This window comes from Martes martes, assembly GCF_963455335.1.
Source record: "Martes martes genome assembly, chromosome: 1".
NCBI classification, from domain to species: domain Eukaryota; kingdom Metazoa; phylum Chordata; class Mammalia; order Carnivora; family Mustelidae; genus Martes; species Martes martes.
Window position 1 is genome coordinate 33,935,449 of NC_137888.1, and position 27,448 is coordinate 33,962,896.

The 27,448-nt window shown below is 33.9% G+C and overlaps 1 protein-coding gene across 1 annotated transcript in view; it reads right to left on the minus strand.

The window, feature by feature from the left end:
- The window catches only part of GBE1 (1,4-alpha-glucan branching enzyme 1), a 281,560-nt gene that overhangs the window by 128,992 nt on the left and 125,120 nt on the right, over positions 1 to 27,448 (minus strand). Inside the window, exons 4-7 of the mRNA XM_080808172.1 lie at positions 16,375 to 16,500; positions 15,453 to 15,588; positions 13,041 to 13,131; positions 9,453 to 9,662 (exon numbers count right to left, since the gene is read on the minus strand). Coding sequence (XP_080664298.1) covers positions 9,453 to 9,662; positions 13,041 to 13,131; positions 15,453 to 15,588; positions 16,375 to 16,500 — 563 coding nt within the window. The remainder of the gene's footprint in view (positions 1 to 9,452; positions 9,663 to 13,040; positions 13,132 to 15,452; positions 15,589 to 16,374; positions 16,501 to 27,448) is intronic.

Genomic DNA, 27,448 nt, shown 5'->3' on the forward strand with positions numbered 1-27,448 from the left:
GCAAACGCTTAACCAACTGAAGCATCCAGGAGTCCTTCATTATAAGTTCTTTACACATGAAACAGTTTGAAGTGTTAAGCTACTTAGTTCATCATCCAAGTCACCTAATTCCAAAAGCACCTATTTTATATTATACCAGATCTTCACTATATCTATGTGTGTGTGTGTGTGTGTATATATATATATATATATTTATGCATGCATGCATGCATGTTTTGTTTTTTGGCTGGCAGTATCTTTTGTAGCTTCCTTCCCTGATTTCAGTTGGAAAGAACAGACAACACCACCAAATCAATACTGTGCAGTGTCACCTTCATGGAAAGCAAATTTGATAATAAAAAGCTTATAAGATAGAGAAAGCTTAAGATTGCTTTAGTTTAAATAAAATATATTCTATAAACAATGAATTATTAACTTTACTTCATATTTAATATATAAACAACACACATAACATTAAAATTAAAAACTAAATAATATCTATGTTGAATGTCACACAGTGGTATAAGTACAATGGAGAAAAATTAAGCAAGAGTAGGAGAGAATGGTGGGAGGACGAGAGGAGTCATTTTCTATCAGGTAATCATAGAAGGAAGTTCAATAATGCCTCCGAATTGAATGTCCCTTAACAATGGTGACCACTGAAATCATCATGATCATCATCGCTCCATAAAGACCAGAAGAACACACCTGGACACCTAGTCAGCCGCATTTGCTATCCTTAACACAGTACCAAGAACAGAGGTCAAGTTATAGAAAAGTTGGTTATTATGCTGTTTTGTTTCCTGAAGCACTGAGAGAAAATGTTAACTCCTACTGTTCCTGAGTTTTACTGATGCTTTCAGCTGACAGAATTTTGAAAGGCTACACAGGCGAAAGTCTAATCTTTGGAAGATACATTAACCTGGAAGGAGACAATGAAATAGATCCTGAGGCTGAGGGCTTCTCTTACTAACAATGAAAGAAAAAGAAGACAGACCGAAGACTTGAGGTAAAACCAAACAGGGATATCTCACACATCACAAAATGTGGAGGGGAAATTCGGGAGTTAGAGAAAAAGAGGCCTGATGGCTAGTCTATATGAATAGGGGAAAAGCCTTCAAAAATGAATAATCCTTATATTACTTATAAATGTGTGCTTCTGGGGCACCTGCGTGGCTCAGTGGGTTAAAGCCTCTGCCTCCAGCTCAGGTCATGATCCCAGGGTCCTGGAATCGAGCCCCACATCGGGCTCTCTGCTCCGTGGGGAGCCTGCTTCCTCCTCTCTCTCTGTCTGCCTCTCTGCCTACTTGTGATCTCTGTCTGTCAAATAAATAAGTAAAATCTTAAAATAAAATAAATAAATAAATAAATAAATGTGTGCTTCCAAAATTATGAAATACTCATATTTTCTGAAAATAATTGGCTCAGTACAACATGGATTATTTATCTGCCCCTTAATGTTAAGGAAATCTTTCCACTAGGAAACTATGAAATATTACTTTGTAACTTCAAAACTGCTAGTCCATACCCTAGAAAACAGACACGCTTCAACAAGTCATCCGCAGATGGAAATTATTATCCACAGATGGAAAATAGATTTTTTTCCACTTTTTACTTGCTTGTTTAAAAAGGTCATTAACAAAACCAGCTATTATTCTTATAGACTCCACGTCATTTCCACACTTAAATGAATAATCATTGAATGGGGACCTTCAGACCATTTTCACTAACATGGACCACTGTCTTAACCTAAAGAAGCTACTATTAGGGGCACCTAGGTGGCTCAGTGGGTTAAAGCCTCTGCCTTCGGCTCAGGTCATGGTCTCAGGGTCCTAGGATCGAGCGTCGCATCGTGCTCTCTGCACAGCGGGGAGCCTGCTTCCTCCTCTCTCTCTGCCTGCCTCTCTGCCTACTTGTGATCTCTCTCTCTCTCTTTGTGTCAAATGAATAAATAAAATCTTAAAAAAAAAAAAAAGAAGCTACTATTAGAGCAATGCACAGTGTTTTCAAATTTAAGGCAAATTACCAAGTAGAACTGTCCTACTTTCGAGTGGGTTTGGATTTGAGAATGAGTGTTACAGGTGAGTAAGACCTAAACACTCAAGATATTTTCACAATATCCCTGTGCACCTAAATTTTAGACTTGAGGGGAATAAACGGGGCAGATAATGACAGGAACAAAGTTCACACAAAGACTATAAATTCTCACCCCTGTGCTGTACTCTGCATCAACAGAAACCTTTCTGCTAGGCTGAATAATCTTATAAACCCTGTGAGCGAAGTTATATTTCTACTATTCACACTCAAATCCAGACAGATTAGATTGATACAGCAACTTTCTTAATCTCTTTTACAAAAGAGAATTAGTCTATCTGAATTGTGAATCTAACTCTACCTTCTTTGAAATTGTAGATTTAGTCATTTTCCTTAATCAAGCTGAAATAAGGCTCTGGCTTATATAACAAATACAAAAAAGAAAAGAAAAAAATACTATGAAAGAAGAAAACAATTAAGACTTTTTATGGGATATCTAGCATTCACTGAAACTACTAACAATCTTACTGTGAGATTGTAATATTCTTAATGAAGAATAGGCTATTATTTGTCTGTTTTTAATTGTCTGTCTTTGGAATGGTTAGCTGTTTGCTAAATCTATCTCCAAAACTGTCTTTTGATCATTGATCATTTGCTCTACAAAAATCATCTTTTTTACTTTTCATAAATTTATAAAGCAAATAGGACAGATATTTGTCTGTTTAAAGTGATGATGTATTACCTCAATTAAAAAATACGAAATGTTCGGAAATCTATCCAAGAAATTAAAAATATATATTATATTTTAGGGTTTGTCCTACATTTAAATATATTGAAAATATCACATCTCTGAAGACATGACACTTGGTAGGTGTTTAACATTTGTTAAACAAGTCAATAGAAAAAATGAATTATTCAGAAAAAGTAGTTTATTTTTAAAAAATCTATGATTTTAACCTAAGAATAGTTTATTTTTAAAAAGTCTATGATGTTAACCTTAATCTAACTAAAAATGGTCTAATTCAGTGATTTGTAAACTTTTTTGATTGTGTACCCTATCAGTGAAAACTTTTCAACACATTCTTCCCTATATACCTATTTATTAACTGTATATATGTGACCCTTTAGTAATACATTAAGTGCACTGTTAACTTATACACACAAAGAAACTAATTTTATTTAATTTTTAAAAAGTTTTTTAAAGATTTATTTATTAGAGAAAGAGAGAGAGAGGGTGGATGAGAGAAAGCACGAGAGGAAGGAGGGTCAGAGGGAGAAGCAAACTCCTACTGAGCAGGGAGCCCGATATGGGGCTTGATCCTGAAACTCCAGGATTATGACCTGAGCTGAAGACAAACGCTTAACTGACTGAGCCACCGAGGTGTCCCAAAACTAATTTTGAAATAAAGATAAAATAATTAAGGGTCTGGTTAAAGTTAAAAGTCACTTTGATATGTGATTTTAATGCCATAACAGCTCACTAAAATATATGGATATGAATGAGAAGATCAATGACTATGATTATTACATTATAAAATTTTTTTCAACTCCTTCCATCATCTACCATCTTTGCTGAAATCCGACTTGTATATTTCCGTTTTCCCTGAAGTTAGGTTAGTTTTGCTGAGTAACCACAAGAGGATTCATTTATATTTATAACCAATGGGCTTAAGATATCCTAAAACTGAAACCATCTTAAAAGTTTGGTAAATACTACCTCCAAGATTTATGTGTATGCAAAGAAATTTTATGACTGAAATTGTGGCAATAAAATCACAACGATGGAAATTTTTTCTTGGTATTTTCCTCCAGTGTTTTCTCCATGGTAGAAATTTCTTTAAAGACCATTACTTCAAGTTAATTTTTAAAATATCACCTGTACCCTGAAGGGAATGACTTTTCAGTCTGTTTTTTCCCCAAACTTCTGATAAGCATATGCTCAGGAGTTAACCAAGCATAAAGGCTTGTAATACATCCTAGGACATATGAATCTTTAAGTTTTCCAGATAATATCAAACTATTTTCAAAAGTAGTTGTACACATTTACCTTTACTGTCCTATTTTTGCTATTATCTATTTTTTAGTGTGGTCATTTTTTTTTTTTTAAGAAAGCATGTGGGAGTCACGGTGGGGAGGGTGGGGAGGGCAGCGAGGAGGGGTAGAAGGGGCAGAGGGAGAGAGAGAAAATCCTAAGCAGACTCCACCCTGAGGGTAGAGCCTGACTGGGGGCTCGATCTCACGACCCTGAGATCATGACCTAGGATGAAATCAAGAGTCAGACACTTAACCGACTGAGCCACCCAGGGGCCCCATGGTCATTTTTGCTGCAGGAAAAAAGTGAAATTATTTCACCCAATGACATGGCTTTTTGGTTTTTGCTTTTAAGAGACCACAAAGAACTACATGATTTTAAAATAACAATTTTAGAAGTTTCTATTCACATCCTAGATGCTTAGTTTTTAAACATCTTGCTAATCATGATGGTGCCACACACTCCTTAGCTAATATATCAGTGCACAATAATCCTTAAGTTAAGATTGATCATTAATAACTGATTTGATCATGATAAAATGTCATATATAAATATGCTAAAATTTTGTTTAGAATATTAGCAACTATGTTTATGAGGCTTTATCCCAGGAATGCAAGACTGGCCTAACATTCAAAAATCAATAAACGGAATTTGCTATATTGACAAGCTAAAAAAAAAGAAAAAAACCCCATATGATATCATAGTCCTCTTAAGATATCCACTCTAAACAGGGAAGGCCCCCATGAATTTCCTTCCACATTCAAACTTATAGAAAAGGCCTACCATGATTAAAAATCCAATTATTTTAGTGTCCGTACTAAGAAGTATTTCATTCTATTCACAATTATGATCTTAAAAAACAAACTGGATTTACTTTTGTTTCTAGAAGGAACTCCAGTAACTCAAGATAACAATAGAGTATCTTCCTACCTAACAGTTGTTTCACCATGGACCCATGCTGATGGAATATAATTATATTACCTCTGTATCCAAATGTAATAAGGTTCAGGGAAAATATGAGCATTAGCTCTACTATGTTACCACCTTTGGCATTCAATATCTTATCTCTGAAAGAAATAGTCAACAAAGATAATGTACTCATTTGAAGCTTTAGCAATAGTTAAGGCATAATAATTGTTTAAGATCAACAAATCTGCAGTTGTCTTGTTATTTTATCAAGTGCATTTACATAGTGTCAGATGAATATGCAAAACAGAATTTAAAACTGAGACCTCTAAATTGTATCCATTATTTCTTAACTCTAGAAACTTCAGGAACTTATAGGTGACAGATTTGTCAGAAAGTTCTCTTTACCAACTAAAGTAAGGACAACCCAATCTCTGTTATGAACTGTCATTAGTAATTTAGCAGAGCTAGAAGGCAGTTCAGCCGAGTAGACAGAAAATTAAAACATGGGCAGCTCCTGATTGGAAATTTATTCATAGCAGGTAATGAAACAGCGCAGTCAGGATCTCTGGTATTACTCAGAGTGAGAGATTTAATTCTGATAACTCTGATGATGGCACTTGAATCAGAGATTATAAACGGTGACAGGTTGTGACATATAGATAGGATGAAATGAGCATCAGCAACATATCTTACAGAAGCTGATTCTATGTAAGATTAATTTTTTCAAACAGTAAATAAAATAATTTCAAAAATTATTACAAGTTTTCAAAGAAGAGGCTTATGCCTTACATAAACCATGTACCATTTTTATATATACTTTTCCATGGGGGATAATATTAATCAACAAATCAAAGATAAGGGCTGGAAAAGAACTTACATTTTAAAATATGTAGCTTCTGACTTTATCTGGATAAGGAACAAACCCAAAATTACAAGCAGAGTAGCTACTTTATGGGGAGAATATTAGTGAAGGCTAGGTTTTCATGTGTTATTTGCGTGTTTAATGAGTTTATGTTCATTAAATGCACTCATGTACAAAGAATGTTATTTATATTTATTAAGAATAATAATTTTTTTATTTTGAATAACATGTGCCTTTTTATACTCTCTATCAACAATGACATTACTTTTATAATGAAAAGCATATTTTTTCAAAACTTGCTTATTTTAGACAAAACTCTCTACCACAGAAATATGGCTTAAAAAAAAAAGTATTTCCTCATAGACAGGTATTTCAATATTTTTTTGAATTGGTGAAATGGCATATTCATTGTGTTCAGTCAAAACTTGTTAGATGTAGGGATTTATTTATTTATTCCTAAAGATTTTATGTATTTACTTGACAGAGAGAGAGAGAGCACAAGTAGGCAGAGTGGCCGGCAGAGGGAGAGGGAGAAGCAGGCTCTTCACTGAGAAGGAAGCTGGACGCTGGGCTCCATCCCAGGATCCTGGGATCATGACCAAGCCAAAGGCAGATGCTTAACTAACTGAGCCACACAGGCACCCCAAGATGTGGGGATTTAAAAACATAGCACAAAAATTCTTTAATGCTCCTGCCTTTGAATGAAAGGGTTTACATCCCCTGTCCTTGAAATTGTAACTGTTTGACCAATAGTTGACAGTAGAAATGATGCTCTGTTACTTTCTTGGCCTAGACCATAAGAGATGGAAGCCTTTATGTCCTGTTATTTAGTATGTTCAGTGTTGTCAGAAAGCCCAAGTAGGCTGTGAAGTGGGCTCCAAGAAGAGGAGTTGAGACCCTCTGGCCCACAGCCATGGCTGAGCTCCTAGATGACAGCGAGCACCAACTGTCAGTCATGTGAGTGAACCATCTTGAAAGTGGATCCTGAAAGCTCCACCCCTTAACTGAGCCACTCCAACTGACACAACATGAAGAGAGGAAGAGCTGTCCTCCTGAGCTGTGCCCAAATTACAGATCTGGAAGCAAAATAAACAACTGCTATCTGAAGTCATGAAATCTTGAGCTAGTTTGTCAAGCTGCAAAGAGCAATGTTATTTTACATATTTTATATAACATACAATGTTATTTTACATATACATATTTTACATATGCTATAACTAATCAGAATAGAAGAAAATGCAAAAGAAAAGCCTGATAAGTTTCATCAAGTTAATATAAATTTTGTGAAAAAAGCTTTTAATAAATTGCATGAAGTATCGAGAAAATAATTCAGAGTCCTAGAATCTTTAGTATTTCATATACTGAGAAACCTAAGTATTAAAAAATTATTTGTTTAAATTTAGTGATTTAAATTATTTAATTTGGCTTTGTAGGGTTTTATCTATATTATATAATGATGTCATAACTAATTAGTATAAACTGATACAGAAAAACCTGATCCTATTAAATTGGAAAATATAGAGATCACATAGAACAACATATAGAATGATAAAACGGACTTCAAATGGAACTGTATTTACAAAGGACTAAGCCTATATGATATAATGCAACCAAAAAATTAGTCATACTAAAAATAAAAAGCCAACAACCATTCTATATATTATTTGCCAAAAGCAAGCCCTTAAGAAAGATTAATAGTTAATTCCATAACAAAAGAAAACAAGTATTAAATAAAATGTTAAATATGCCTTAGCTTCTACAATAGAAATGTTTCTTAAAACAATTGTGTATAATCCCTTTTCTTTAGAAAATTGGATAACTTTTAATGGACTGTGAGAGCTCGAGGTAGAGAAAAACACATTATAATAAATATTTTAATAAAATAAATAATCATTTGTAACATAAAAATCCATCCACTTAAAGTTTTTATTAAAAAACACAGTTCTACTGAATAATTGTGTCATAACACAAAAGTTTAATCACTTAATGTATGTCTTTCTTAAGGCACAGTTCTACAGTATAGAGTCAACTCTTACTCATCTAAATATGAACCAGAGAGTTCAATTAATTGTATCACTTGCTCACAATCTACGTTTACAAGATTTTCTCAAGAGTGGAGTTATACCACAGAATTAGCACAGGTTCAGGCCTTTTTACTTGTTATAAATCTGTAGTAGGAAAAGCAATGTTCAAAAAGGTGACACAAATACAAAATACCTTTACAAAGGGAATTGTATTAGCCCCCAAACTCTGCCTCCTCTTATAATGAAAAACCTGAGAACCAGAATGATTAATCGATTTGTTCCAGAATGAAACTAGGCCTGGAACCCTGCCACCCGCTTCTACCTCTTGTCTTTTCTCATATGTTATGCTGCTTCGTCTGGCCTGAGTGATTCCTACACGGTTATGAAATATAAAACAATGTATAATATTCAGGAAAAAGCAAAGCAAAACACTTTCCTCCACATGAAAGTCACCTAATTTATGTTAAAAAATTAGAAATCTTGGGGCACCTGGGTGGCTCAGTGGGTTAAAGCCCCTGCCTTCAGCTCAGGTCACGGTCCCAGGGTCCTGGGATCCAGCCCCGCATTGGGCTGTCTGCTCAGCAGGGAGCCTGCTTCCCCCTTTTTCTCTCTGCCTGCCTCTCTGCCTACTTGTGATCTCTGTCTGTCAAATAAATAAATAAAATCTTAAAAAAATATTAGAAATCTTAATTTTGTCAGAGTTCTTGCTAAAGCATTTTTCTATATTGCTCATTTTCCAGATACATGTATGTTTCTGTATAATGCAACAACCAAAACTCATTAAATTTCTTTAAAAAATATTATAAAAAATTAGTTATACATTGATACTCTGCTACTTTTAATATTCCCAATAGCATGTTTTCATTATATTTTTACTTTCATTATATTTCACTACAAACTGATAGTATTTTTGACTTTTTGAAATATTTTTGCCATATTGTGCTATTTAATCACCTAAAACATCCTTCTATAAATGGCAAAAGAAGTCAGAGATGGGTTTAGCCCATTAAGTCTTAGTTTACTTTTATGTAACGTGGTCGTAACAACAGGACTTACCATGTATAAGTAGAGTTCCTATGCAGAATAAATAAAGTATGTAGCTAATATATCTAAAACACTTAGCATCATCCCTGACATATTACATACTAATAAATATTAGTTGTTATTGAAGTTATATTAATTTAGCTGTAATCAAAAACATGGCAATATTATTAGGACAGCAAAAGATGAAGTACAATTTTTAAAAACTGCCTACTTAAAACAATGGGCATATTTCTATTAAAAGGGGATCTGCTATAGTTAATTCAACCTCATAAAGTATCCTTTTAGCTATTAAAAAAGTTCACCTTAATCCTTTTAAATGGCGATGTAACTAATATATTTTAAGTGACCTAAGACTGGTAAAACTGATTTTTAATGCAACTTACCACAAATACATGTGCTATTCAAAACAAGGTAAATTCTGTAAGTGTGTTAAAGATTTCTTATAAAAATTTAAATAATCGAAATAAGATATTATATACCAATGAAAGACCACATACACACAATGAATTTAGTAATACTCCTTGAAATGTTTTTTAAACAAAGACATTTCCATATGATATGTACTTACTTGGAGTAGGCAAACAATCGACTATCCCAAAGATCATGATTCCCTCTAGGTCCAGAATGAAAGTAACAGGAATCTGTCCCATCAAACATGTTCAATCCATCTTCTGAATTTTTTGAAGCATGGCTGTGTACCACATCTAAGAGGACTGTAATACCCATTGAGTGAGCCGTGTCAACTAATTCTTTTAATTCCTCAGGAGTTCCATAACGGCTAAACGTAAAGAATGAAGCAAAAACAAAATCATTTCATATTTAAAGCAAGCAATTAATCATTTATTGTGTATCAATTGTCTTACCAGTACAGTACTGGATACTTTAAATATGCAAATTCAATATGAAATATGCAAATTCAATATGATATATTACTAAGATATAACTCAAAGTGGTAATATTTTCTATTAAACAAAATTTAAATGCATTCAATAAAACACAATAATAATTTAAATCTAGTTATTAGATGTAGGTTTACATCCCAAAGAAAATTCACATTTTGAGTAAGAGCAGTAAATTTCATTTCTCTATACTCACAGCTTCTGATTTCTTTCTCTATGCCTACCTAGCCTGGAGAGCATTGTCATCCCCCTTCATATACTTGGCCATTCCCGTGAATGTGTATGCTTGGGGTTGGAGGCTCTTGGAGTATTTCTTTGAATATCCTTTGTGCCTTGAGTGAAGCCATCCCTTGTGCACTTACTTATTCCCAAACTGGAATGACCCCAGGTGCCAGAAGGCCAAGAGACTGTGCCATGTCTGTCATTACCCAAGCAGAAAACATGGGCATAGGCACATGTGTTTGTGTTAATAGCAATTTTCTTGTCTGTATGAAATAGAAAACAAATCACTCCTAAGAGGGAAGGTTTTTCTTAACCCATGTAAAATCTCAATACTGGCCTTCCACAGCATCAACTTTGCTTTTAAATAAGTAATCACCCAATCCCCCTTGTGATTATTTATTGTCTCACTTCCTCACTTGAGTGCAGGGACTGTGACCATCTGGTTTCCCATGATACAGCACAGTGCTTAGTACATAGCAGGTCTCCTGGTAGCCAACCCACTGAGCAGTAAGACCTAGCTTTAAAAAATGCAAATGTGATCATTTCATCTTTACTTAAAATCATACTTGCACTTCATTGTCCTTAGGATGAAGACTGTGGGCCTTATCATAACCTACTGCACTGCTTAATTTGGCTCCTTCTAATAACTTTAGATTTACGACACTTCACCCCTTTCTCTCCCTATCGCAGCCATCCAGCTTTCTTTCCTACTCAATGAGCAGCATGTTCAGAGAATAAATAGCCTTAAAATTTCATTCATTCATTTGTTTTTTCAACAAATACTTATTAAGCTATCTACCATGTGTCATGAAATTTTCTATACTCTGGGATTCAGCAGTGAACAAAATAAATATCATTGCCCTTATGGAATTTACATTCTATTTGGAGGACTACAAATAAATAAGCAAAACAAGGGGGATGTCATATAGCAATAACTTCGCTAAGGAAAAATGAAGTCAAGTCACTGGTAGAAAAGGCGGGTCGCTATTTCAAACAGGGTTATCAAGTGAAAGCTCCATGAAGAACGCAATGTTCAAATGAACAACTGAAAGAAGAAGGGAATAAGGCATGTGAATATCTAAAAGACAGAATGTTTAGAAAGAAAGGGCACTGGGGAAAAAGGTAGGAACACTTGAAAGGAAAGCAAATAGGCTAGTGTGGCCAGAGTGGAATGATCAATAAGGGGATGAGCCCAGAGAGTCAGCCAAGACCCAGATCACAGGAGGTCTTATGGCCCAAAATAAAAGACCTTTGACTTAACCTGAAAGAGACAGGAATCACTAGAAGGTTCCGAGCAAGAGAGTGACATGATCTTTTATTTTAAAGTGGTGACCAGACACGTGTATGGAGGGAGAGAAGGCTAGGGAACGGGTAGGAGAACAAGAGAAAACAGTAACTGGTTAAAAAGCCACTGAGGGTGCCTGGGTGGCTCGGTTGTTAAGTGTCTGCCTTTCGCTGAGGTCATGATCCCAGGGTCCTAGGATCAAGCCCTGCACTGGGCTCCTAGCTTGGCAGGAAGCCTGCTTTCCCTCTCCCACTACCCCTTGCTTGTGTTCCTGCTCTCATTGTCTCTCTCTGTCAAATAAATAGATAAAATCTTCAAGAAGAATTAAAAAACAAAAGACTACTGAAATAATCCAGGTTATAGATAATGGCAACCTTGACCAGGGTAGGGGCAGTTGAAGAAGCCAGATTTGGGAAACATTTTGAAGTTACAAGGTGGTTAGGTTTTATGATCGATGAAGTATAGGAATGGACAAAAAGGGAGGAGTCCAGTACAGTGGAAAGTGTATTTAAACCAGAAGAGTGGATGACATTTGATGAGACCCCCCAATATATGTCATACACAAACAGAACAGAATGGAACCAAGGGCTAAACCCTGGAGGTCCAATATTTAGTGGTCAGAAAAAGCAAAGGAAATTAAAAAAAAAAAAAAAAGAAAGAAAGAAAGAAAGAAAGAAAAAGCAGCAAGAGAGATAGGAAAAACCCAAACAGGAGGATAATAGTTTTCCTGAAAACCAAGGAAAGAAAAATGTCCTAACAAGTTTCAAGTAACTAATTGTGCCAAACGCTGCTGACAGTTCAAGTAAGTTAATAACTGATCAGGGGACTTAACAGTGTGGAGGTCATCGGTACACTTGACAAGAGCAACTTCAATGAAGAGGTGAAGAGCCTACTTAGAATGAGTTCAAGAAAGAAGAGAAATGAAAGATTTAGAGATTGTAAATATAGGTAATTTATTCAAGGGGAATGACTATAAAGAGAAACAGATAAAAGGATCAGTATCTTTTCTCTATGCCTGGAATGCTATCTCCTACTCCCGCTTTACCCCTCCTCCCAGTTCACTCTTAATTATGTTCTAGATCTCAGTTCCAACATCAGTTCAGATCTAATCTAAACTGATTAGATCCCTCATTCTAGGCTCTTCTAGCACTCTGTCATTTTCTTCTTTGCTTTTATCATGGGTAAAAATCAACACATATGATTACTGGATTAACATTATATGCCACAACAGTGTGAGTTCCATGAGGTGGAGACAATGTTGGACTTATTCAACTTGCAGTCATTTAGTTCAGTACTTCTTCAATTATGTAGGACTCCTTGGTGTCTTTCTGCCCAGAGAGTCACATTCCTTGGATTTTAGCCTGGAAAGGATCTTTCTGCAGTAGTATGTCCTACTAAAAGCCTTCTCAGTCATATTCCTACATAACCAATCTCTTTTTAGAAAAGGACGTGAGCTCTGGCAATAATGATTTCCATGAGACATGATTTTCTAAGTAAGTCTTGGGCCTCCAAATGCATGACAATTTCAACAGGTTAATTGGATATTCTTCATCAGAAATCATTTCATGAAAAGCAGTGCTGAATCACCGCCAGCCTCTAAGGCTTGATGGGAAGAGAGTCTATGATCTCAGTAAATAAAAAACAATCTCTGTTTACTCTAAATTTGGTTACAAAACAACATCATATAGAAGGTAAAAATTCATTTTTTTTTCTCAAGTAAAAATGGTTGTAATTGGGAGTTTCATTCTACCTTGAAGCTGCAAAGAAGCTCGTGATCTGGTAACCAAAACTGGCATAGTAAGCATGCTCCATAATTGCCATCATCTGAATGCAGTTGTAACCTATACAAGCAAAGGTCACACAGAGATTAAAAGCAACATTAAGAAAAAAAAAAAGAAATGAAAAAATAAATAAACCCAGCATCCTTGTTCTGAAGACATTAAATTTTACATATGATCATTTACATATAAATGATTTGATCACTTTGAAAAGTTCTACTACTTCAACATCTTTTGCTTGTCTGACCTTCTAACACAAAATCGGACAGTTAGTTCTTGAGAGTTGTACTCTAACTAGCTATTTGAAATGTCTTCATTTTAACGAGTAATAAATGATATGCAAATACACTCTTAATTTGACTTTAGAATATTAAAGATGGCAATCTACATATGCTAAACTTCAGTTGCACTTGTAATATTCATAGTGAAGATTATGAAAGCTAAATAAAAGTAACCAGTTGCATGCCATAAACTTTTTATTATACCTTTTTCTTTGTATTTCAATTACTTCTATCACAAAACATAAGATATACCAGTAAATTCATTCTTCCACAAGGTAGCTTTTACAAAGCCAGCATTAATTCTTCTACTTTCTGCAATTTCAATACCTAATCAAGTACTGCAAAGTTGTATGTATGCACACATGGGCACACATAAAGCATTTACCAATATGTTTTTTTTAAAATATTTTATTTATTTATTTGACAGAGATCATAAGTAGGCAGAGAGGCAGGCAGAGAGAGAGAGGGAGAAGCAGGTTCCCCACCAAGCAGAGAACCCGATGTGGGGCTCGATCCCAGGACACTGAGATCAGGACCTGAGCCAAAGGCAGAGGCCTAACCCACTGAGCCACCCAGGCTACCAATATGTTTTTAATATAAGCAAATAAAGAAGAAACTTTGACCTTTTAAAAAAATAACTAAGAAAGCATTTTTTCCTTCAAATTTGGTAAAATTTGGTAAAACTTTCAAATATGATTTGACTACTTTGAAAATTACATTTCTGTAACATACATAGAAAATACTCTGTTCTCAAAGTCTAGTTCATGTCAGTATAGCTTCTTGTGTACATATTCCAGCAATGGATTAATATTGGAACAATTGCAAAGTCACATTCAGATTTATAGATTCATGTTTAAAGAACAGCATAAACTATGGTTCATAATCTGCTGTTGGCTTTTTCATTATAAAAACAATCTAACTCCATCACATTTCTATCATGATAGAAATATGTACATAAACTCCTGCTCAGAAAACATAAATCAATTACATATTTCAACAAAATAGAGTTTGTAGTTTATTTCTCTATTATGAAATAAATACTGTTCTTATGATCAAGCACCAATTTATGGTTTTGATTATTAATTTTATGGCATTACTCATTCTTAGATTCATTTATGTTCAGAGTTCTGAACTATTCAACTGAAACACAACAATGAACAAGAGAATCCTTGTTCTGTCAAACCTTCTGCAAGATCTGGGTCATAAACAATGTATTACAGTATGAAGTGGCAGAACATCTCAAATATGTTCAATTTAAATGTAATACCTAATAAATATAATTAATATTAAATTCTCCATATATTTAATTAATTTTGGTTTCTGAAATCTGACCTCACCATCACAGACAATTAAGATCCATGTATAACTAAGAACTTTAACAGTAAGTTGCAAACCTTTTGTCTAGCCAATGTTTGGACTGCCTACCAGAAGCAGAATAATTAAATGTACTTTATCTTCCTTCCTAGCTGTTGGAGCAGGTGCTAATATGCTGTGAAATGATAAAAAAGCATTACCAATAAAAAGAAAAAAAAATTTAAAGCATTCTGAATCAATAATTCCACAGGTCCCATGAAGACAAGGATCTGTGTCATTACAGTCCAACATAAAAATATCTAGAACAGTGTGTCTTAGAAAAAAGATGCACCATAAATATTTGTCAAATAAGTCATTCAGACCAGAGATATATGTATATACTTCAATACAAAATGAGTTCCAGTAACCTTAAAAAAAGTAAGATTTTTTTTTCCCTAACAGACTAAAACGAACAGGCTATAATCAATGGCCACTTAAATTGGTAAAAGTTCTCTCCTGTAGAAAAGTAATTATGCTTACATATTTATCTACAATTTGGAAGCCATCAGTTCACATTACTTAAAATTGAAATTGGAATAATATCTTGAATTCTTATGCTCTATCTTATTCCATTTCTCTTTTCTATGCTATCACTATTACAGGGCAATTTGAGAAGCCTAAAATAAAATGCATTTCTATTACATATTTAATCTCTTAACACAAAAAAAGAGACACTTGTAATTAGCTTTTCTAATAAGAGAACAGACTCATTAAAATTTTATCTGAATAAAAATCACAATTATTACTTACCAAGGTCTTTGATTCTTGGTAGTACATTGCATGTAAAATGTTTATAAGAAGCTATTTTTCCTTCATAGGAAGAAATTCCCACATGAGATTCATAAATTCTTAGACCTCTTGGCTTCTTTGGTTTGGAATGCTTAAACTACAGAATATAAAATTAAATTAGATCAGAAATACAGGTATGATACTAACTGATTAAGCATGTTAAATGAAATGGTGAATCAACTCAAATAGTTTGGAACTGCTTTCGCATATAAAAGGCATTTGGCTACATCCATTAAATTTTCTCTTGAAAAGAAATTCCTTTTTAGGATCATGTTAATGGATCTGTTTTACAAGAGCAATCATGAAATGGCTTATGCCTTATCATTGAATCTTAGAGAAAACACAAGAGCTTAAAATGTACACGTAATTATTAAAGGCAAAGCATTTATCAACAAGCTCCAATAATGTAGAAGACAAAAAAATGAGTTCAAAGATACATATAAACCTTGACAATAATACGGCCTTAAAAATAACTCGAAATAATACATTCATGAGGTATCTTCCCTATCCCTTGTTCCTAAGGACACTGATTCTGCTTCAAACCAATGACAATGAGAAGTATCACATCACTGAAGAATCTGCGATGAATCAGAAATTGTGACTAAAAAAAAAGCAGTATCCCTTTCAGGTCACTATGTAGAGATTTCTATCTCCTTCCTAACCTCAGAAGCACAAGATAAAACAAGAACTCACGTCTACATTTTATTGGTTACAGATGATGGACTCTGATATATGTATAGTATACTGGGTATACTATGATGTAAAAATATAAAACTGGCAGTGAAGAAAGAGGTTGAACATTACTATACAATTTATAAAAGTAAAAATTAATTTTCCTAGAAATATTGGAACAAGCATTTATTTAAAGATTTGTTGTTCTCACTTTATATGGGTGTTCTGGATCCCAGTGTATCCAATCATAATTCACATTATCACCTTCACGAGTCACATACTTCGCCCATGGTGAAATACGATACAAGATCTCTCCACTTTTACTCCTAATAACTACCTAGAAAGAGAACGAGATGTTATTGCTTTAAAATACTTTGAAAACGCTAAGATAACACCTAAGAGTTTATGAGCACTGCTACATTATAGTAAGAAGAGGAGGAATGGTCATAAGAATCTAAACCACCATACAAATCTGTACCCTTAAAGATGTTTAAATTCGGGGTGCCTGGGTTGCTCAGTGGGTTAAACCTCTGCCTTCAGCTCAGGTCACGATCTTGGGGTCCTGGGATCGAGTCCCACATCGAGCTCTCTGCTCAGCAGGGGGCCTGCTTCACCCTCTCTCTCTCTCTGCCTGTCTCTCTGCCTACCTGCGATCTCTCTCTCTCTCTGTCAAATAAATAAATAAAATCTTTAAAAAAAAGATATTTAAATTCCATGGATTTTACTTTCTTATCTGTTATAGTATATGACCCTTAAAGTCACTTCCAGCTGAAATATTTTATGATTCTCTGGCAACTTCCATCATTGCCAATCAACCATTAGAATGGTTAATTAAAGCAGACAGAAAGTAGGTAGTAAAAAGACAAGGATATTTTTTGGAAACTACTGTCAATAAGTCAACAGGAGGACATAACCCTAACATGTGTTTAAAAAAAAAAAAGTAATGAGTTATAGTGCCATCTCTTTCATTATGTTTTCATAGCAATTATAACATTTTCAAGAAGCTAAAGGACGAAAATGAGTTTTGATTACCATTTGTATTGTGCACACACAAATATACATACATGCACAGATATCACTCTGCAAATATTTTCCACCTCTTTTCAACTTCTTCTATACCTTATTCCAAGTATGCTTTACCATATAAAACCAAGGATTTCCCCCTTTAGCCATCCATTCCTATATTTGCCAATATTATCACTACTCTTATCAATAATAAAAAAAATAAAAGCAAATCCACCCTTATAGACTTAATGCTGAATAAAAGATTTTGAATTTATCAACATGGTTAAATAACAATGTGAACCACATGAGCAGAGCTTCCAAGAGACTGAAATGGTAGCTTTTTTTCTTAAGTTTTCTTTTTTAATTAAACCTTCTAAACATAGGTATAGGATGATCAAAATTGTTCAGATTAGAAGCTATATTATGCCCTTAGCATTGAAAGAGAATACAGCTTCAGTCTCCTCGAATAGAGAAAAGCTCTAGTGTGCATAATTCTTGGTAATTAAATATTTGTGTAATGTTTACAGTTTAGAAAAGACTTTCATCATAATACCTTACTTGATTCTAGAGAATCTTTACTACTCAAATATCAAGTGATACTGAGTTGCCAAAAGTCACTGACTAGCAGAGCCAAAAGCTAAACACAGAGACTTTGATACTCACTTTCTTTGCGCTTAACAGGCAACCACAGCACTTTCTGCAGACACCAAAAAATAATAAATTATCATTTACGGTGGAAGAGCAGGTGAGTGGTGAAAAGGAATGTCTAACTCATATGAACAGAATTCTTTCTCCTTCATTAGGCCTTCTACTTATTGAAGCCACTGACTGCTAAGTATTGCTAGGATTCAAATAATTATCATAAAAAGATGAATGAATAGGATTCATCCATTTCAGTAGTATTCTTTCCAAAAGATATGTCTGTCCCTGAGGCACATGAATTTCTGGTATAATATAGAATAGTAATATGCTTAAGAAAAGGTCCTTTGTCTCACTCATCAACTGAGAATAGGCCATGGGGAAATAAAATACAGTAATCAGTGTTCAGTAAATAACACTCTGCTTAATCCATCTATCTTTTTTCTCCTTTGCAAAATGGTTCTACAGTCCCTCCAAAGGATGTTCATATACCCATACTTATTTGTGAAGGTGCCTGTTGGCAGAGAGAATATTTGAAACTTTAAGTAGAGGACATCAAGAATCTCCTCAAGCTGGTGCAACCACTCTGGAAAACAGTGTGGAGGTTCCTCAAAAAACTGAAAATAGAGCTAACCTATGACCCAGCAATTGCACTCCTGGGTATGTATCCTAAAGATACAAACGTGGTGCTCCGAAGGGGCACGTGCACCCGAATGTTTATAGCAGCAATGTCCACAATAGCCAAACTGTGGAAAGCGCCTAGATGTCCATCAACAGATGAATGGATAAAGAAGATGTGGTAATATATACACAATGGAATACTATGCAGCCATCAAAAGACATGAAATCTTGCCATTTGCGACGACGTGGATGGAACTAGAGGGTATCATGCTTAGCGAAATAAGTCAATCGGAGAAATATAACTATCATATGATCTCTTTGATATGAGGAAGTGGAGACGCAAGGTGGGGGGGTTTGGGGGGAGGTAGGAAAAGAAAAAATGAAAAGATGGGATTGGGAGGGAGACAAACCATAAAAGACTCAATCTCAAGAAACAGACTGAGGGTTGCGGGGGGGAAGGGGGACGGGAGAGGGTGGTGGGGAAATGGACATTGGGGAGGGTATGGGCTATGATGAGTGCTGTGAAATGTGTAAACCAGACGATTCACAGACCTGTACCCCTGGGGATAAAAATACATTATATGTTTATTAAAATAAAAAAATTAAAAAAAATAAATAAATAAATAAAATATTAAAAAAAAAAAAGAATCTCCTCATGCTGACTGTAATTTACAGATTCCTTAGAACATTAATTTGGTTGTTTTACACGTCTATAGAGGCTACTGTGCTATGGGTGCTGGAAGGATGTCCATATTAATTTGCTTGTTTTACACATGCCTATAGAGGCTACTTTACTAATTAACATTATTATTATTAATAATTATCGACATAATTATTAATTAACATTAATTTGCTTGTTTTACACATGTCTATAGAGGCTACTGTGCTATGGGTGTTGGAAGGCTGTCCATCAATGTATCATATTCCTACATATTTTTCTGGGTATGCCAAGAATACAAGGCCTTGACAGTTACTGAAAGAAGCCATTTCTCAGAGTTGTTTGTAGCATGCAATCCTCAGGAATAAGATAATGTCTCCTCTGAATATACTGAACAGGCTTGCTTACTGCTTGCCATAAAAGAATGAATTCCCCAAGATGAATATTCTGGAGCTATGAGGCAAACCAACTGTGTGAGTAGCATCTATCAGGACCCCTTGGTGTCACTCCATGGGATTTGCAAGACAAGGAAAACCAATGCAAAGATGATGCTCATGCTGCTTACTCTGTGGTGACTGATAAGATCATTTGTCTCTGACCCAGAAGTTGTGTGCATTCTGCCAGACTGCATGAAACAGTAACAAGCTAAGTTATAAGCTCGTAGGTAGGGTAAAATCATACTCTACACCTGACAAAAGATTATTTAATCATTCACTGAATGACTTCAATATTCTTGTTTTCAAAAGTTCCCTTTCTTTCTTCCCAGTTATTCCTTAGTATTGTTTGTTAGGATGGTAACTTTGAAATATCAAATTCCCTCTTTCCTTCTCAGTAACAGAATTAAAGTCTAGGTCCTTCAGTGATATAGTAAAGCAAAACTTCTCACCAAATCTGGAACACTTATCTGTGATCATTACATAAATGATAAATAAATTTCTCTGTTCTTTAGGCCCTAAAACTAAACACTCAACTATAGAAGCCACCTCAGATTGTTTTTGATTTGCTGTCCTTATTTGGTAACCAGCTAAGAGTATTATAATAAATCTAAGTAAATCTAAATTGTGAGATGTTCCAGTGAATGGGGAATATAATCTTTCTTGACTAAACTCTGCTCACAGTTTTTGGGGGAAAGGGCAATTCCTAAAATTTGGATCTCATGAGTTCAGATTCAGATGAAAGGCTTTTTAGATCATGAGATAAGACTTTACATCAAAATAGCACATGCTATAAAACAAATTGAAAAGAGATAGCTTGATAGATCTTTCAATGATAATAAGTCTAACAGGTGATGAAGAAAGAATTCACTTGATACTACTAAATTCAAAGTCTTATACACTCAGTATAAAATAGGATAAAAGCTCTGAGTAGCAATTTGGCAATATGCATGAAAAAAGTAATTCTCAATGACTTAGCAATTCTACTTATAGAAGTTTGCCATGGAAATGATCAGAGATGTGTCCAAAGAATTATATCCTTGTCTACTGACCTTAGTGTTACTTCTATTGGCAAAAAGTGAATGACTCAATAATATGTATAATAATATGTATAATGACTCAATAATGTATAGTTACAAAAACTATAGTACTGAATTATATTGAAGGTTGTAAGAACATTCTTTCATGTCATGAAGAAGAATATATAGCATCTTCTAATGTAAATGCATACAAACCTGTGGACTAAAATATTTAAACAAATAGAAAAAAATACTTAAATGATTGGCTATGGATAGATTATTAGTAATCTTTATTTCCTGGTTGTATGTGTATACATATCACTTCATTTCATTGTATAACTGAGTGGGGATCCTACTGCAGGACTCGATCCCAGGACCCTGAGATCATGGCCTGAGATGAAATAAGAGTTGGACACTTAACCAACAGAGCCACGAAGGTACCCCTACATTTGTATAACTTTTGATCAGAAACAAATAAGTATTTTAGTAAGGACCATAAATACATTAATTATATAATTGCATACACATTTGTGGAGCTATTCTATTCAAGTTGCATGCATTATGTACTTTAAATATATTGACACAGTGTTAAAAATAAAACTTCAAAAGTGTATCAAATTATTTTAAAGGAATATCCTAATAAATATAATATGATGAACTTTTTATAGGGCAAATGGATACTTTGTAAAATTATAACATCTTATAACATGGTAAAAATATTATCAGGCTCCTTTTTTAAACAAATTATCTCTTTGACTTATGGGAAGTTACTATCAAAAGACAATAAATAAACAAGTGTATAAAAGAAACCTCTACATGTACAAAAATCAAATTGACTTACGAGCTATATGAATTCAAATTTTATTTAGAAAATGTCACTTAGAACTCAAATAAACAATATAAGAAACAGTTTGGTAAAATAGCGAAGAACTTAAAAAATTGTGTGTGTGTGTGTGTGTGTGTGTGCGCGCGTGTATTCATTCATTCTATAATGACTTTTGAAATGCTTCTTGCCAAAGAATATTGTTCCAATGGACTGGAAAATTATGACATAATATGCTCATCAGGTGGTCAACAATCTCATAAAAACAGTGGATGTGTTCAGCTGGTTAGAAGTATTAGCATACTCTGGAAAATGGTATTGAATGTAAGTCTGGGTTTCATGAGTGAATGTGTAGAAGACCAAGAGAAAAGGCACAGATATGGAATACTATAATTCAATTTCTTAAATATACTACCAAAAATACAGTCATAAAAATAACTATTTAGTGGCACACAGGTTAAAGTAAATAACCAAACAAAGTCATTTCTAATTTATAAAGCAATGTTATCTCCACTTTTAAACTACCTCTAAGTTATATAACATCTAAGTAATTTATACTATATAGAGAAAATATATAAATATATTGATTTAGTACATATTATATACTAATATATACCAACACACACAAATATATATGTTGGTATACATATCAATATATATATAAATAAATATACATATACATATATATAAAACAATGGGTACAGTTATACCAATGTACAATACTGAATATGAATATTCTGTCTTTGTGCATTTAAAATGTGACTAAATATATATACGTATATACAAATATATATATTTACAGAGAAAGAGAAGTATACATACATAGAAAATATACTTTAATTTGTTCTTAAGTAGTTTTAGAAGTGTGGGGGATGGGCTAGATGGGTAATGGGTACTGAAGAGGGCACTTTGTGACAAGCTCTGGGTGTTGTATGTAAGCGATGAATCACTGACTTCTACTCCAGAAATCAATACCACACTGTAAGTTAACTAAAATTTAAATTAAAAAAAAAAAAAAAGATGTGCATGCGGCAAAACTAAGAAGATAAATTTTTAAACTTTTTTTTTTAAATTTATTTGACAGAGATCACAAGTAGGCAGAGAGGCAGACGGGGGGGGGAGGGGGGAGAAGCAGGCTCCCCGCTGAGCAGAGAGCCCGATATGGGACTCGATCCCAGGACCCTGAGATCATGACCTGAGCCGAAGGCAGTGGCTTAACCCACTGAGCCACCCAGGTGCCCCAAGAAGATAAATTTTTAGAAAAAGTAATCAATGTTAATAATAAAGTAGGAAAATAAGTGACATTCCAGAGAATGTGATGATTCTATCAGTGAGTAGAATCCTAAAGAAATAAATGTTTTTAATATTTACAAATAACATAGTATAAATATTATTTTTTTTATTTTGTTAAAGATTTATTTACCTGAGAGAGAGAGAGAAAATTCTAAGCAGACTACACTGAGCATGGAGGCAGATGCTGGACTCAATCTCATGAACCTGAGATCATGACCTGAGCCGATCAAGAGTCAGTCACCCAACCAACTGAGACACCCAGGAACCCCAACATTATTTTAAATGCACAGATATAATTATTAAAACTCAAAATAGCTTAATATAATTTTAAAGAAGCTCTTAAACCTCACTTTAATTCAATTAAAGTTTTACATGTAATCTTTGTTTTAAAAAATGATATACAAGTATACTTTTTTCCCCATAGTTTTGTTTGTTCTTCTAACTTGGATCAGTTTAAAGATTCACTAACATTATGTAAGAATGAATTACTGTGCTATTTTGGGAGTCTCAAAAATGGCCCCTCAAAATATAGTTATATCCTATGCTCCAGAATCTGTAAATGATGCTTTATGTAACAAAAATAGGTCTTGTAGATATGATAAAAGAATCTTAAAATGGAGAGATTAGATAATCTAGATTACAAGAGGGAAAAATCACATTTATCCTTATTAGAGGAAACGAAGGATGTTTACACATCGATAGAAGAAGAAAAAGCAATGTGACCAAGGAGGCAGAGTGATGCAGACACAAGCCAAAGAATGCCGGCAGCCACCAGAAACTGGAAGGGGTAAAGAACAGAGTCTCTGACTCCAGAGGGAGTGTGCTCATTCCAACACCTTGATTTGAGCCCAGTGATACCAGTTTTGAACTTCTGGCTTCCAAAACTGTGGGAAAGCAAATTTCTATTATTTAAAGCCACCAAATTTGTGCAGCAGCCATAGGAAACTAAAATAGGAAGGAAAAACTGCAGGCAATCATTTTTTAAGAATAATATGGAAAGTACTTAAATTTAGTTAAACATTGTCCATGCTGGAAAGAGTTAAAGTTATTTTATTGAATAGTCTAAATAACATATTTTATCTCTTATGAACTTCCTACTCCCCAAAAGAAGACATCTACCAATGCATTCCAGTAACCTACACTAAACAAGTCTCCTTGACAATTCCCAGAAAAAGCAAACTCCTTCAGAATACATGTTGCTGATCTTCAGAACTGATAGGAGAGCTTACAAAAAAAGTGAATTTGTAATATGCAGTTTTTATTGTTAGTCTACCCCCCATGTAATTATATTCAGAGATTGAATAAAAGGAACAACTCTATATGATGCAAGTAAAAGCTCTGAATTCACCATAAGCAAAAGCTAAGTGGTTATTTTTTTCTACCCTATATCTGATATATTTGCTTCATTAAATAGAGATGAGACTATTTCAATAGGTAATCAGTTAGCAAAAATAATAATAACAATGTTTATTGAAGAAATTTCATTCTGGATATCCTAATCAGGGATATCAGAAACACTATCTGATATTAAAAGATATTTCATTGTACATTTTGAGTTTATATTTCAATTAACTGAGGGAAAAAAAAAACCAAGACACCAATAAAAGTATCAAGGCAGTTTTCTAAATAACAACAAGCCCATAATATGTAAATGAGCACTTTGTTAAAATTTGATTGTTAAAATTATATTTGATTGTTAAAATTATATAAATTAGGTTTATGTATGAACTACAACTGGGATCACCATTGTTTACATATTGAGGCTGCTATGGGTACCAAATAAACATAACTCTGTTATTTGAATTTTTAAAAATTCTGTTAATTTTATCTGTATAATAAAGTTCACATATTTTAGAGATCTCCTTTTTGATCTCATAATTTAGACCATAAAATTGTCAACTTAAAAAACCTTATATAAGTAGTATGCATATAAAATCATCATAAAAATTATCACATCTTGAAAGCCACATACAGATTGAAAGTGAGGGGATGGAATAGCACTGATCATGCAAATGGAAGTGAAAAGAAAGCCAGGGTAACAATACTTATATCAGACAAAATAGACTTTAAAACAAAGACTGTGACAAGAGACAAAGAAGGACACTGTATAATACTTATATAAATACTTATGCACCCAACAGGGGAGCATCCAAATACATTAAAGAGTTACTAAAAAATATAAATGAATTGATTGTAATACAGTAATTGTAGGGGACTTCCACACCCCATTTAGATCAAAGGACAGATCATCTAGATAGAAAATCAATAAGGAAACAGTGGATTTGACTGACACACTAGATCAGATGGATTTAATAGATATATTCTGAACATTCCATCCTAACACAATAGAATACACATCCTTTTCAAGTGCACACAGAACATTCTCCAGAACAGATCACGTATCAGACCACAAACAAGTCTCAACAAATTCAAAAAGACTGAAGTCATACCATGCATCTTTTCTGACCACAACACTATGAAACTAGAAGTCAACCACAAGAAAAATCTTGAAAGAACACAAATACATGAAGATTAAATAACATGTTACTAAACAATGAATGGATAAACCAAGAAATCAAAGAAGAAATCAAAACATACATGGAGATAAAAGAAAATGAAAAACAGAGGTCCAAAATCTTTGGGATGTTGCAAAAGTGATTCTAAGAGAGAAGCTTATAGTGATACAGGCATACATCAAGAAGCAAGAAAAATTTCAAACAAATAACCTAGTCTTACATCTAAATGAGCTAGGAAAAGAACAAATAAAACCTCAAACCACCAGAATGCAGGAAATAATAAAGATTAGAGCAGAAATTAATAATATGGAAATTTAAAAAAACAATAGGACAGATCAATGAAACCAGGAGTTGGTTCTTTGGAAAGATCAACAAAATTGATAAACCTCTAGCCAGACTAATCAAAATAAATAAATAAATAAATAAATAAATAAGACAGAGAGAAACGGGGCTCAAATAAAATCAGACACAAAAGAGGAGAAGAAATAAGCAACACCACAGAAATACAAAGGAGTTTAGGAGAATACTGTGAAAAATTATGTGCCAACAAACTGGAAGAAACAGATAAACTTCTAGAAACATATAACCTATCAAAACTGGAGCAGGAAGAAATAGAAAATTTGAACAGACCCAATACCAGTGATTAAACTGAATCCCTAATCAAAAAACTCCCAACACAAATGTGTAGAACTAGAGGGCTTCACAGATGATTTCTACCAAACACTTAAAGAGAAGTTAATACCTATTCTTCTCTAACATTTCCAAAACATAGAAAGGGAAGGAAAACATTCAAAATCCTTCTATAAGGTCAGCATTATCCTGATACCAAAACCAGATAAAAACACCATAAGCAGTGTCTGGGTGGCTCAGTCAGTTGGACATACAACTCTTGGTTTCGGCTCAGGGCATGATCTCAGAGTTGTGAGATCAAGCCCCATGTCAGGCTCTGTGCTTAGTACAGAGTCTACTTGAGAATCTTTGCCTCTCCGTCTGCCCCTCTCCTCACCTACCCCCCCTCTCTCTTTCACCTTCAAATAAGTAAATAAATAAATAAAATCTGAAAAAGGTACAACATCCATTCATGATAAAAAAAAAACCCCAACAATGTAGGTTTAGATGGAACATACACCAACATAATAAAGGCCATATATGAAAAACCTACAACTAATATCATACTCAAAGGGGGAAAAAAGTAGAGCTTTTTCCCTAAGTCAGGGAGCAAGACAAGGGTGTCCATTCTCACAACTATCATTCAATATAATACTGGAGGTACTAGCCATTGCATTCAGACAAAAGAAAGAAATAAAAGGCATCCAAATAAGTGAAGAAGTATAACTTCCATTATCAGCAGGTGACATTATATCATATAGAGAGAACCCTACAGACTCTACCAAAAAACCTGTTAGAACTGATAAATGAATTCACTAAGGCCACAGAGACAATATCAATCTATAGAAATCTGTTGCATTTCTGTACATTAATAATGAAGCAACATAAAGAGAAACTAAGAAAATCACTTTTAGGGCACCTGGGTGGCTCAGTGGGTTAAGCCTCTGCTTTCGGCTCAGGTCATGATCTCAGGGTCCTGGGATCGAGCCCCACATCGGGCTCTCTGCTCAGCAGGGAGCCTGCTTCCCCCCTCTCTCTCTGCCTGCCTCTTTGCCTACTTGTGATCTCTCTATGTTAAAGAAATAAAATATTAAAAAATAAAAGAAAATAATCACTTTTACAATTGCATCAAAAATAATAAGATACCTAGGAATAAGCCTAATCAAAGAGGTGAAAGAGGTGAAAACTATAAAATACAAATATATATAAATATATATATATTTTAAATATATATATTTAAATATATATATTTAAAATATATATATATTATATATATATATAAAATATATATAAAAACTATAAAAAACAAAGAGGTGAAAACTATAAAATACTGACAAAAGGAATTGAAGAGGACATAACAAATGGAAAGCTGTTCCATGCTCATGTACTAGAAGAACAAATATGGTTAAAATGTCTATACTATCCAAAGAAATCTACACATTTAAGGCAATCCCTTCAAAATACCAAAAGCATTTTTCAAAGAACTAGAATGAAAAATCCTAAAATTCGTATGGAGCCACAAAAGATCCAGAATAGTCAAAGAAAGTAATCTTGAAAAAGAAAAACAGAACTGGAGGTATCACAATTCCAAACTTCAAGTTATACTACAAAGTGGCAGTAATCAAAATACTATGGTACTTGCACAAAAATACACACATAGGTCAATGG